General features: G+C 40.5%; 1 protein-coding gene across 1 annotated transcript in view; it reads left to right on the forward strand.

Moving 5' to 3' along the window:
- The window catches only part of LOC308129300 (guanine nucleotide-binding protein G(i) subunit alpha-2-like), a 53,234-nt gene that overhangs the window by 28,308 nt on the left and 10,225 nt on the right, over window positions 1–14,701 (forward strand). The window contains exons 2-3 of the mRNA XM_080495182.1: window positions 10,205–10,247; window positions 12,598–12,739. Of these exons, the coding sequence (XP_080351308.1) occupies window positions 10,205–10,247; window positions 12,598–12,739 (185 nt within the window). The remainder of the gene's footprint in view (window positions 1–10,204; window positions 10,248–12,597; window positions 12,740–14,701) is intronic.

A 14,701-nucleotide genomic window follows, 5' to 3' on the forward strand; every position in this document is an offset into this window, starting at 1 on the left:
TTTCTGTGTGTGTACATGTGAATGTGTACGTCTGAGTACAAAGATTAGTGCATCGGAAGGAGGGAGCTGGTAATGGATGCATGTATAATGCATAAGCACTACATTTCCCTATTGTCCAAAGTCCGTTGCAGAATGTTCCCCTGACTTTTGCGACGCTGTGTCCCTGTATCCCTTCATAGTAGTAGCCAGTTGGCGACGGAGAAAATTACTTTTTCCCTGCTGCGATTGTCACTGTCATTGTGAAAAGTCTGGACAACAATGATTCTGTGCTATAATCAAACCGTGTCGTATATTAACACTTTCCTCCCATTGGCCAGCCTCATCATTGCGATGGAGTAGCTGGTGTGACTGTTGTTTGCTAATGACAGTGAGACATGAAGCTCCCATCTTTTGTTTGGCTGTTTGAAGTGAGACTCAGGGTACGTCCACACGATGAAAAAAAAAAAAAAAGATCTTTTTTCTCCCCAGCCTTCTCCAAAATAATTCTGTCCACACCTCAGTATGAACACGGCTCAACGAGGCTTCAGGGCATGTAGTACACATGCCAGGCCCTTTGAGGTGCTGTGACTTACCAAACACACCAAAAATATACACATGCATAGACATTTTGAAGTAGATTCCTGCTGTATATACAATTCTAGTTCTGTAGGTCTATGGCCACACTGTTCCTGCTATTGACGTCATGTAGCCTATGCAGCTGCACCGGAGCTTGTAGTCCGTGGTTGTTGTGGTTAGTTGATGACATTGCAGACCGCGATGGTGGGAAGAAGGGGGCGATTACGTCATCTTTTTTTTCCACAGGTGATTGTCTTTGCCGACTTTGTCCTCCACACCCCGGGGGGTTGGACGACACGAGCCGAGGTTTTAAAATATTCCCACTCTGGGGCCCGTGTTTAAAAAAAAAAAAAAAAAAAAAAAACTGCTCCTAAAACAACGCCTCATGTGGATGAGAGGCCAAAAACAGCACATTTAGGTTAACCGGTGTCGCGGTGTGGAGTGCCTCCTACTGTGAATGGTGAGTAGTTTTGAATGTGACAGTGGAAGGCAGGACGCATCATGCTTGTCCTGTCCTCTGCTGAAACAATGTGCGTCACTATTTCCCACCTCTTGAGTAAAACAACAATATCACGGACATGAATCCTGCAAAATAAATTGTTGTTCCAAAATCAACACATACAGAGCAACATATTTATGTTTCTGCTCATTGTGAATCAAAATGTATTTTGCCAGAGTGTTTTTTTGTTTATTTTTTTGGTACAACTTCAGAATCTTTCATTCGTACATTTATTTGAAAACACTTAACTTTTAATTGGCCCTCAGACGAGAACAAATTTGCCTCATCTGGGTGTCATTAAGAGTTTGCATATTTGCACAGAAACATGTTTACCTGTTGTCATAATCATTAGCTTCTGTAACTCAAATTACAGTCAAATGTACTTTTATTATACTTTATAAAAGCTTTGGACCATATTCATGTACACAGCGGGCATATATTATATTTGCACGGTTTCAGATAAGTGTACCACAAGGAACACAATAAAACATGAAACAAGGGGCGCTTCCTCTCTGCAGCCTGCATGACGTATAAAGTACAGGAAATCATGTCACATTGTTTAGTAGAAGGCAAAGATAAAGCTGTATATTTCTGTGCCTTTCCAAAGTATTGTGTCCTGTGTATTTTCACACTTGGATTGTTAGTACTGTGTGAAATGTATTTGACCCTGATTTGAGGCTACGGGGGCAGCTTGAGATGATGGATAATATTCCTTAGCGCCACTACACAAAGCGATTGTTTCTCCGTACACTTGATGCGGGCCTGATTTTCCTTCTGTGGCGGCACAATAATGTCAGAGGTCATGTAACACAATCCTGGTCTTGACCTCATCAGATGCCTGCAAGATGTAAGCTCTGATTTAAATGATGTGGAAGGAGATGTCACAGTGGAGTGAAGATAACTGGGACAAGGGGACACACAGCGCATGTGCGTGGCAATACAGAACCTCCTTTACCACTAATATGTTCTCCTGCGAGGATAAAGTTGGTATTTAATTGGCAGATTAGCTCGTTCATTTGCTTTGTAGTGGTTTCACCGCTGAGGAAATCTTCAGTCAGATGTTGCAGAGCGTTATGAAAAGCTGGGATGGTTGCAGACTTCTTCTGGATGCGCCTTCATTTCGGCAAACGGTTTGAAAATCAACATCAATTATGAAATCATTCCATCTGGTGTGCTGGAATTACTGCTCCTGGCACTGTAACGGGTCTGACAGTCACTCATGCTCAAATGGTTTAATGACTAAAACTGACATGTAGCTCGGAAGCAGAATGAGTTGAATCGGCACCAAGAGTGTGAGAGACCTCGTGTATTTGAATTATTTGTTGTCATTATTATCAAAACGCCATCCCAGTCATTTGCAAAAGCTTATTTCGGGACTCCTATTAGCGACGAATCAACTTCCTGTGTTTGGATAGTGCAGACTGGTCCATGACTCGCTGTTGAACATTTTAAGGCAGTTGCACGATAAGGACAGGCACTCCATCAGTTGTGCCAGTGACCTCCCAGTGGGACCTCGCCCCGGTGTTCCATCATCGTCTCTAAAGGCTGCGTCTCCCTTCTCTTCTCTTCCCTCTCTTCACCTTTCAGCCTCCTCGGTTGATCCCCTCTGCTGTCTCCCGTGATTAATGGTGTGCTGTCTCTTCCATCTCATCGTCCTGTCGGTGTCATCCAAACGGCTCCGCCGCTGCTGTCTTGAACCCCGCTAGCTTTGTCCTACCTCTGTCACAGGGCACGTTTAACAAGCCCCGCCTCCGCAATGTAGATGTATGTAAATAAAAGGATCTTCTCCTTTACATTTTTTTTTTTTTACGTCTGTACATCTGCACATGTGCATGCTTCCATGGGTGAAAAGCCTTTCTCGTCAACCTTGTGAGAAAAGTTGCTGAAATTGCTTGAAGACTTGTGTTTAATACTGCAGGATATGAATATGTGCTGAAGGTGAAAACCTTTTTGAAAACCTCTTTTTTTTCTTTTCTCACTTTCAAACAGCAATCGCCACTACACTGTGTCTTTTGTCGGAATGGAAAACTAGAATTTTGTTTTTCTATAGGAAGCAAAGATTAGACAATGTTATATTTATACTCTAACCCCTTAAATAGTACAAGATGGCCATTAAAACTATGCCATGTAAAGCTGCCTTTCATGACTTATTCTATTAATTATCCAGATTTGTAAAGGTGAGGCAGCATCTGCAGAGGGACAGGAGTGTCAACAGTATTAGTCGGAGCTGTCAGTCTGTCATATGTCCAGCTGCTGCTCCTTTTCTTTACAATCTGTTACCCACTCAATAGGAAAATTCTATTCTATCAAAGGGTACCACTAACTAACAAGAACATTCTGCATATCGTACACTTTCAAGGCTTACACTTTGTACAACTATTCTCAGACTTCTGCATACCTCAGAGTTAGTAATTTGTTCTATTAGTATTTTCTTTTCAGCCTTTAACATTTCAGTCTTCTGTTGAAAAATAGAGAATGTCTATGTAGTTTCTTTTATGTGAAGTCGAGTGTGTGTTTGGTCTGTGATCTTGTATGCAATCTTTTATATGCTTTTGATTTGCACAAGTGAAAACACTCGCGTCACATCTACAAAACTCTTAAATTGACCTCAGAACTGGTCTGGACTGATAAATTGCGAAGTTGCTTGGTTAACTTTGAGTTAGTTGTGAAAGCACAGTCATACATGTGGACCATGATTATGGCGTGTCCCTATCAGGAATTGTAGTAACATTCAGAAAAGCGGAAAAAAAACACAGAAAAAAAGCTTCTTTTTTTAAAAGACGATGACTTTAAGATATCTGATGAACCATTAGTTTATAACAAAAACATTTTTTATGAGCCTGAACTCATTGCAAGCATCTAATAAACAACAAATAGAATTTGATTGATGAAAATGTGCAAAAAAACTCATTTATTGTTTGATGTCAGGACTCATTCTTGTGTCTGTCATCTTTTACAGTCACACAATCAATGCAATTCTGCAGACTTTGTTGCACAATCAAATGTGTTTGTATCATACAGTGTTTCTTCCGTTTTTGTCCCAGCAATTGTTTTTTTGTGAATGATTCAGTGATTAAAGCTGCAATTAAGTCCTTGTGAGAAGCGGCACAAGAAGTTGCCAATAACAGGAAATCATGTTGCAGTCTCATTATTGGAGCGCTGGTTTGAACTCCTGTTTTTCTTTTTGTCATTGTGCCTTCACTTTATTTGTAGAAGTTTTTAATCATTAATGGGCTCTTGCTTGTTATTGTTGCTATTAATTCTGTAAGGGAATCTATATTGATCAATAGATGCATAGCGTCTCCATCTTTACAAGGTGTTATTGATTGTCTTACTTGTGCAAAACATTTTCTTTTCTTCTTTCCACTAGCTCAGTATTACTTCATCGTCTCTCCATCTCTGGAGAGGAAGTAGATTCGGTTCTCTTGCCTTTCATTCCTCTCTGCTTTGGCAGCAGTTGTCACTGTGCTGTCCAGACTCGCTCTTTGCCCGAGGCATTGTAGCCATCTGTTGGACGAGGCTGAATCTTTCTGTCCCCGTCTTTCAAACTGACAGAAATGTCTGGCTGTGTGTATATACGTAAAAAAAAAAAAAAATTCTTAAGCGTACACGTGCTAATGCAAGCTGCTTCCATTTCCTCCTTGATTGGTTCTGAGAATAGGAAGCGGCACATGTGTTTTTCAGAAGGCCCCTGGTCTCGAGTCCGGTTTGGCACATTACTCAACATGGAGCTGAGAAGAACATGCGGCATTGGGCTGCTCACGGTTGGTGTGTAGGCGGCTGCCCACAGTGGGTGGAAAACTTTGATAAATGATGCCAAATTAAATGAATTGGTCTGTGGAGTAATCACAGCAAAGCCACAAATCCAGAGAGAAGTGGTGATGGGAATTTTGCTTTTTATATATTTGTTCTGGTTAAACTTTCGTTGCTCCCCTTTGGCCTGTGCTGCCAGTTGTTTTGTTTCTTCACTATCTGCAACTGTCTCCGCTGGCTATACCTTTGTTTTAGTTGCATTCCTGTGTCTTATGCACCATATATTGATGTGCAGGGTGTTGAAATCCAAGTGTCTCTTTGTGCTATTTGTTTGTCTCAAGCTGTTGAGAGCGAGAAAAGAGACTGTGAGAATTCTCAAGTGAGTGAGAAGTGATGTCAAACAGTGAGACGAGGCCTTGCATGCAGCGCAGCCAGTATCATTAAACACGCAAAGGAAGGATGAAAAATGGCATTAAAGTGAGGTAAACACTGTAAAAGCCTCAGTTTCTGTACGCAGATATTGATTTTTAGCCTCACGACATCCAACGTTTGCCCTTATTGTCTTCGGAGTGGAGCTTTAAAATGAATGCATGCTTGATTTTCCAGGGACTGCCCGTCACCAAGGGATCAGATATTGATTTATTCAACAGATCTGTTCTGGAGTGAGGACAGAGAGGACCGGAGGGCCATCTTATTGTAAATTCACTTGACAAGGAGACTTAAAAAAAAATAATATTTATATATATAAAAAAAAAAAAAAATACTGTCTTTTCTGCTTTATTCAACTTCATCCTTGCTTTCCTCTGTTACTTAACTTTGATAACATCCATGGTGCCAGTATAAGAATCTAATGATTTTCTTATTAAAGATTGCACATTTTTTTAATGCAACCAGCAGATGCCTTCAATACATTTTCACTCGATTATTTGCATGTCTTCGAGTTTAATACAGATGGCTCTCATAAGTACTGCACTGCTCCGGTTCACAGCAGCAGAGTTTTTAACGGCTCATAAAAGCTACTTGAAAGCAAAATGCACAAACACGAGAAGAGGAAGCGGCGTTCAACAATCCACCCCTACAGAACATGGACACCATATCATGAATGCAAAGCATGTAGCGTTTAATGCAGAGCAGCTCAAAAATGCCTGCAAGGAAAAGTTGCTTTTTGTGAACCTTTTCAAGTTCATCTGCAATATAATTTACATCAAGGGTGTTTGGGGTTTTTATCTTCACGCCCTGTTCAAGGTTGTATTCCTCATTAAAGGCCAAGTAAGTTCTACATGTCCGTTTGGAAGAGAGAAAATCGAATTGTATTTTTCTTTAAATAAAAATACATGTTCACATTGGGTCTCTGCATTATTACTTAAGTTATGTTTAGGCTTTTTTTTTTTGTCTTCGTTATGTCAACTCCTCATTTCTCTTTTCCATCCTAAACCCATTTATCATTTCTCAACTGGACTGATTGAATAAATACAAAATACTATTGTGCTGTCCAAAAGCACCCATTAATCTGAGCATTTCTTTCAATATCACTGCATCTACTCCAGTTTTATGTAGAAATGTCATCACTAAGTGAATTGGGTACATTTGAGGGAACTTCTCACTGAGAGAACCACGTGAGATTCTTGACGGAAATACTTTTACTTCTCTCCCACATGCTGATTGTCCAGCCTCGGTTCACAACTCGGCATATGCTCCTTTCATCAGTACTGAGATTTAATTTCCTCAGTCCCGCTCCCTCAAGCATTTTCTCTTGCAAGTGTCTATAATGAGAGCGAGTGTAGTTGGTGAAGGCAGTTGTCGTGCTGACTGAAAAGAGGCGGAGCACTGTGAGTAACTTGTGTGAGCCATAGCACTGATTGAAATGGCTCAAGACTAAACATCAACAGCGGGTCTGTGTTCTCGGCCAGCGGGGTCCACACTGGTGCCTTTGTGTCCTGTTCCCAGTCCCACCGTGATAGGCCACACTTGCTCCAAACACTTGCACATCTATTAGGAGAGAGGCAGATCTTTGCATTTCAATCTTGATAACCTTGACAGGGAGATATTATTTCTAAAAATTGCTTAGCTTTGAGCAGCTGTTCATTAGTCGAGACACACAACTGTGTAGAATTACCGTTCATCCATTTTCGTTTTTTTTTTTTTCCTTTTATGCCCGCACTTGTCTGTTTCATTTTGCTTCACTGAATAACAAAAGTTGAGATGGTACAGGCATGCCAGCAATTACCCCAGGAGAATTGGCTTGCACACCAACTTCTCTTGTTAGGTTTCATCACTGGTCAAATCTAGAAGTAGCTCAAGTTTTGTCATGTTTTCTTTCAAAACCATTTTATTTTCCATGTAAAAAAAAAAAAAAACTGAACTCCTTTAACTCCTTCTGAGCACAGGTCAGGTTGGGCAGATGAATAAAAAAGTGTAGTCTCAAGGTTTGGTCCAAATCACACCATCTATGTCGATGACCCCACGAGAGCTTCAGGCAGTGATCTGTAGCAGTTCAGTGTAATATGCTATCATTCCTTAGCCGTTGTTGTGACCGATGTGACCTCAATTTACCCACAAGCAGTCAACTCTATCAGTAACACTCAACATAGTAGTTTCTATCAAGTGTGGTGAAGTTCAGCAGTTCCATTGGAACCCACCCTTGAGGTGTAACTGTCACCTCCACTGAATGTGGCGCGGTTTATGACGTCCCTCGCCTGTGAATCCAGTCCGCCCGTCATGGGTCAGTCTTCTGCTTCGTGCCGCTGCAGCTGGACTCCACTTATTCCTGTGCTGCTTCACCTGGTCACAGCACCTTGCTGCTTTAAAGTCATACTGTAACTACTTTGTGAAGTGCTACATATCAGATAATCCACAAGTGTGCCTCATTTTATTTAATTGTTTTGTGCGTTTTCTAAATATTTGTTAGAAAGTAGGGTGATTTTGACAGACATGCAGAAGCTAAATCGTGGAAATGAACTTGGGACTGAATCGGCAGTCTTCTGTCTCTTTGTGTTATTTTCTCCTGATTTTTTTTACTATGAATCACAGACGACCACAACTTTGGTACACGTTGCCCAGTTGCGGCGAAGAAGGCAATGTTTATTTTTTTCCACACACTCAAATCTTCTTTTTTTTTGTCTACTTCTGTGCATAAGCAGTGTGTTTCCTTTTATATCTGTCAAATAGTTTTATTTCAAGCATTAATAGCTTCAGTTTTGTCAGCTTTATGGTGAATCGGCACCAAACAACACGTTTGCCATGTCTCTGATGATGACTTTGAGTATTCAGTCACCAAGGTCACCTGCTCTAGCTTCCTATAAAGAGACTGGTTAGCTCTGACTCAAAGATGTTTTCCAACTAAGCATTGGAACAAGTGTCCATATGCCATCAATAAAATGTTCTCCTTTGCATTGGTGTGTGCGTGCTTACACGCAGCCACGGTGTTGAGCCTCCACGGTCCGAAGAAGACACTGTGATAATGCAGCTTTAGCCACAGATCAGAACAAGTATGCTGTGTGAAAGTGACAAGATCAGTGCTATCACTCCATCTGTCAACAATATGAATACCAGCGTTCAGGCTCTAAGCTCGTCACAGCTTTTCTGCACAGAAGCACCAGCACAAATACACATGCTGTAATGTGATGCATTTCTGAGTAAGAGACGGAATATCTCTCAAATGCACATAAAAAAAAAAAAAAAAAAAGACGACAAAGAAAAAGTGTTATAGAGTAAAACTGATGGCTATTTGTCAATCGCAGCAGTGTTATGGCCAAACTTCGCTGTTGCTTCTGTCTCTTCTTGGCAGCTGCAGTTTTACTGGACAAACTCCAAAGGGTATGTTTACTACTTTCAGGGGGAGTCAGGGTGCGAATGTTGCATAAGAGAAAGGCCTGTCACACTGACTAACAAAATGTTGTGATTTTGGTCATTTTCCATTATACTCGGATGACGTATATTGTTGGGGGGGGGGGGGGTTGTGACTTAAGTATTCAGAAAATAACTTGAAAGCTTTTAACAAAACACTTTGAGAAGAAAACAATCAATATGGTTCAATGAGTGCCATATGAAGGGTTACAATCAGTAAACGATGCAAGATGGTAAAAGGAAAATTACAGGAATTGTATTTAAAGTTTAACAATCATATCTTCATGTGACTCAAACAATAATTAGTTTTACTTTGCTGTTAAACTGCACGCAGTCATTGTGTTGTTGGCCACTATATCAAGTTCACTGGTGCAAGTCTGTAAAAGCTTGTGTGGTAGATTAGAGCTACAGTTCTGTATCTGCATTTTGAATGTTTTTTTTTTTTTTTACTGAATTCTTTCACCTTGGTTCTTTTCATCTTTGATCTGTTTGCATATTTCATTTCACACAAAGGAATAAACAGAAAATAAAAAAAAAATTCTTCATCGAGCTTACCATTATGGCCCTCAGACTGTAGCCTTCGTGATCAGTGTCTGTGTGATTTGTGAGACACTTGGAGTAGTTGGAGTTGGAGCCCAATAACGATGTGGCTTATATATGATTGAAGACGTTTCGATCTTTCTGCATGTTTGCACAGTTTTGTTACACAGTGGACACTTGCACTATTTAGGTTTGACGGGAAAGCTGGCCATATATTGAACGTGAGCTACACAAAGCCACCGTTTTGGCAGTTGCGCTGTCAACATCACGAGGTTTGTTGGTTGAAATGATCTTCATTTGAAAGTGAATGCTTCGGCTCTATTAGTCATTCTGGACTTGTATATCATAGAGGAGCAGGGGGTGACAGCTGTGTATGGGAAATATCTCGGCCTCTTCCCACCCAGGGGCTTCACTGTGCATGTGTGTGCTGCATGCTGCGTAGTAGTGTATTTTGAGGGTCATCCCAGAAAGACTTCACCCCAGGCGAGTACGAGCAGAGAGTGCACTGACAGGCACACGTGTGTGTACGTGTGCGTGTGCATGCGTGTGTGTGTGTGTGTGCACGTCTTTGTGTATGCACAGTGTCAGATTCCTTGTGGCAGATGCGCTCTCTCTGTTGGCCTCAGGCCTGTTGGAGTAAACATAGCAGAGGATAAGAAAAACCCATATCCTGTCAGTGCGAGACGTTTCCATTAAAATGTTAACCATGATAAAGTGACTTGTCTTAAAAGAGGGAGAATCGGATGGCGCGTGGTTTTTGTGAGTTCAAATGCTGCAGCTGGAAAATTAAGAGCTCCCGGCTTCCAGAACACGTAGGCACACGTTAAGGAAGGACGGGAGACTGGTTCAGGATGAGAATAAGAAATGAGATCTGTTGCAAGGCTGCGAGGCAAAGGCAAGGGGAGTTAGACACGGGTCCAGATGTGAGACAGCCTTGCTGCCTGCCTGTTTACATTTCACAGCTTACAGGAGCGTATTTTTAACCTCTGCCTGTTTTTGTTCTCTCTGCAGGTGCTGGGGAGTCAGGGAAGAGCACCATTGTGAAGCAGATGAAGTGAGTGACTGCTCATTGTTTTGCTTTTCCTCCCCTCCTGAATGCCACCCCAATATATGTTGAACAGCACGACCAATTCCATAAAGGACACAACCATACGTGCTGTTCTGTTTAACAAGTATCGGTTGTACGCCTGACCTACATCTGCATGAATTAAATCTTTATAGAAGCACATAATGGTCTAAATATGAAAACGTGTACACCATTAATTGAATATCACAAGTTAAAATCACTTTTCCTTTTAATTTATTACTGCGCTCAATTACTCATGTCCTTATTCATCCTCATTTTCCACGACGTGCTTTTCCAACTACTCTTTGATGGATATTAATCTGTGCTCAAACATGTAAGGCAGAAATGCTGGACATTAAAATGAAAAATCTATACAAGATAACTTATCAAAGCAAAATGTTATTGTGATGACTGTCATGAAATATTTTCTACATTTACATTATTGAAGCAGCTGAAATTATATGAATACTTTACTCCACTTAAGAGGCTTGAATTTGCGCTTGTAGTATATACAATTATATCTAAATAGAGCATATTAGTCAGAACATAATGTCAATTAATACATGCACTACATAGTTGGTTGAAAGTCAATTTCTTGCAGTTCTACAGCTTTCCCCAGTGTAGCAACATCATTCTGTTGATTCTATTATCATACATACTGGAAAACACAAAGAGGCTGGATGCTGTAAATATGAATTGGCATCGATTGACGTCCACCATTTTTTGATATTGCCAATATTGAGAATTGAAGAGAACTGCAAGAATTTGTGAAGAGTGTTAATTCCATTCAAAACAAAGAATTTCTCTGGATGATGCTCGACATACAAATTATACTGAAAAAATGTGACTGTCGGAGGAAATGACAGCATTAATGACAGGAATTCAGTCTGCCCCGCTCCATTGAAAATTTTCCTGTGGTTGACACCAGATGTGAAAGTTATTTTTAACACGGTATTCATGAATTATTTAAACAAGAAGCAAGCTGCTCACACAGACCATACAATACAGTCATCATTGCCAAGACTTCAGGATTTCTTTCCTGATAGTTCAAAAAGTTATTTTAACTTGGGTTTCTGTGACATTTGTTGAGAAATTAGGTCTTCAGATGAATAATTGGCTGGTGTGGTAGCACTTTCTTACTCTTGGAGAGGGAACTGGTGAGCTCTCTGGAGGATTTTTGCAGCGTCCGATTCTTTAGCAGCAGAGGAGAACAACAATATTGTTTTCTTTCAAAACACAGGTTCAGTCCAATCCTGTATTATGCAAACTGTCTGGTCAGGCTTCATCCTTGCATTTGAGTTTGTGATGGAAACTTTGTGTTCATTTAACACCCACTTCATTTAACTGTATTTTTTATGGATACCAAAAAGTAGGTTTTATAGTTTACATTTAATGTAAGTGTGGAAATCCTGCTGTGAGAGCAGTGGGAGGAGCACAATGTAATGCATGCAGTATTTCGAATACAAAAATTTAATTCAGTGGTGAGTTTTCAATAATTTGCTCAGTTAAAGAGGCATTTTTCTACAAAAAATCCTTAACAGCTTTGTCTATGTGAGGAGGGCAAAACACAGTAGGCTTTCAGTCATTCTGGCTGTGTCTCCTGGTACTTCACAGCGGGATCACTTGCATTTTAATGAGGTCCCATTCAGGACGCCACACAACCACTGATCGTCCTGGCTGAGTGGCTGGGCTCTCTGGTCTGTGGCAGGCCAGGGAAGATGCTTCTGTTTGGTTTTACAGCATATAGCAGCGTGTGTCTTGGCCTCGCACGCAGTGTGTCTTACACCCACTAAAGCGAGTAAATATTAGTTTGGGTGTCCTCTGGCTGCAAGATACAAAAACACCTGAATCTCCCTCGTAAGTTAAACCAGCAGAGCTTTACATATGATGAAGTAATTTCCAGTGGCGTGCGTTTTTTTTTTTTTTTTTTTTACCTATTCGCAAGCCACCAGACTCTTTTTAGAAAATGACATGTTGACTCCGAAAGACAACATTGATTGACTAATCAGCAGCATATATCTAAGTTTGTGGCAAACACTTTTATTAACATTTACCATAGCAGCATGGGACGTTACAGGCAGTCATCAAACTGGCAGCTCTGTATGTCAAATAGATGATAGTTTTGTTTTGTTTTATTTGCAGTCTCCTCACACCACCTTTTGCGATCCAACCGGTTGATCTCAGTTAATGTTTGGGTTCCCTGATCTCCGGAGATAACGAATGCCTGTTTAATAGCAAACAAAGGCAGCTTTTTACTTGGCTCTCTTGTGAGTTGTATTTGTCATAATATCATCATTGAAGCATCAATGTTAACCAAGTATGCTCTTTTGTCCTGCAGGATTATTCATGAGGATGGATACTCAGAAGATGAGTGCAAGCAGTACAGAGCAGTTGTCTACAGCAACACAATCCAGTCCATTATGGCCATCATCAAAGCCATGGCCAACCTAAAGATCGACTATGAGGAGGCTGCTCGAGCGGTAGGTCTCCAAAATCGGTAACTTTTTACTGTGTCAGAAACTTTGCTTCTTGCTATTGCCTGTCAGACAGGATTGCTGTGTGTGTGCATAAAGTGGCTGTATGGTATTCAAATGACTGAAAAGTGACATGGGACAAACAACTGTGCTCGAGATGTAGGAGGTCTGTAATGAAACTTAATTAGTAATTTTTTCTTTTAAATCATCTTATATGTTGCCACATACTTGTGGTACATGTTGTACAGCCCCAGAAGGCAGTGTCTGAAATATGTTTAGACAGTAGGACCTACTGAGGATATATGAGCTTTAGAAGTGTCACAATCCCATTATTACAGACCAGAAGTCATTTATTGTCCAGTGTGGACTGTTATACAGAATAATTAAAGCCCCTCTCCATGAGGTGTTTACTGAACACAGTATACACCCTGCTGTACATTTGTAAAGTAATCTGCATTTGGAGCCTTCTCAGCCTCAAACTTATCGCATTTGTAGGCCATTTGGTCCACAATCGACTGTTTGCTTTTTCACACTGCATCAAAGTTCAACTGAAGGCCACTCTCAGAGCAGCGGTTTGACTGCAGCCTCGAGTTTTGTTTTGGTTTCACACCAACATACTGCAGTCGGACCAAAAACTCAACGAGGTTGACATAGATACAGCCGTAACGCCATTGCACGTTTCCTTTTTTTAACATGTTGTATGAAATTGATTGTGTTAAACGAGGTTCCGATGCACAATCTGATGTGGCAGATATTGCAAGTTGAACTGCAATTTGAACCGAAATATTTCCACACTATTGACATTCGAGACGCTGCACTGCTGATCTTACTTTGTTATATTGCCGATGTGACACGGCATGTCGAGAACGAGGAAGAGAGATTGGCTGGCCTGATTGGCTCAATTTGCAGATCAACTAAAAAAAAACACAAACAAAATTAATTGGCTAAAATTGGCCCTGAGCCAATACTGAGGATCAGATCAGGATATCCCAAGAATTTTCTTTTTCTCATGAAAGAAGCCTGTCGAAGTTTCACGCTGAAGTGATTTAATCTCTGTTAATTACCGCCACGTTCTCTCCTCTGCTTCTTTCCCGCCCCACTATGTCTCGGCTTTGGAATTTGAAGCCACAGAAATGAGACGGAAGAATTTCCCTGCAGAGAAGTGTGATAAATTTTACAAGGGCAGGAGATGCTGAAGGTGGATGCCTGCAGTGCCGTGTATTTTCTGTTCCCAGCATGCGAGAATGTGTTTTCTCATGTTAAAGGGAAACCGTTCAATGAGCCTTAACCCAGAAAAATGATAAGATCATGAAAATAAGACTCGGGCATTACTCATGAATAGAGATCTTTCTGTTCCTTCCAGTCTATTGTGAGGATAAGATAATCTGAACAATCACTTTTATGTAATACCAATTAGTTATGGAAGATGAAGCAATCTGTCCAGGCCAACATCAAAGTGATATCTGAAAAGATAGATTTAATGGTTAAAATGCAGAGGAAAAAGGAGATGGCACATGTTTTATATTCAAACTATTCAATTAACCCCTGCCATGCATTCACTGTCCACTTCATTAGATGCACTTCTGCAATCAAGTGATCCAGTATAACAGCTCTGCAGTTGTTATATTTGTTACAAAGGTATTCATGTTCAGTTTTGCAAGAAGGATTTTATGTGAAAGCTGATTTCTTTTTTTCTTCTTCTTTTCACGACTTTTCTCTTTGAGGCTTTATTTTCTGGTCGTGTTGCCATCAGTAAAACTACATTTTATTGAAATGTAAACTTATATACCCTGTCCTTCTCATTTCTGTTTATGGGCTGACATCTCCCAGTACATTTATATAAACTGTAGACAAAATAAAAAAACAAAACAAACTAATGATCTCATGCAAAAGTGAACATTATGGCCACTGTAAATACACCTTCCGACTGAACTGTTGTACTGGTTCCCATCAAAGTGGCGCAATGTG

Source organism: Blennius ocellaris (assembly GCF_963422515.1).
Source record: "Blennius ocellaris genome assembly, chromosome: 4".
NCBI classification, from domain to species: domain Eukaryota; kingdom Metazoa; phylum Chordata; class Actinopteri; order Blenniiformes; family Blenniidae; genus Blennius; species Blennius ocellaris.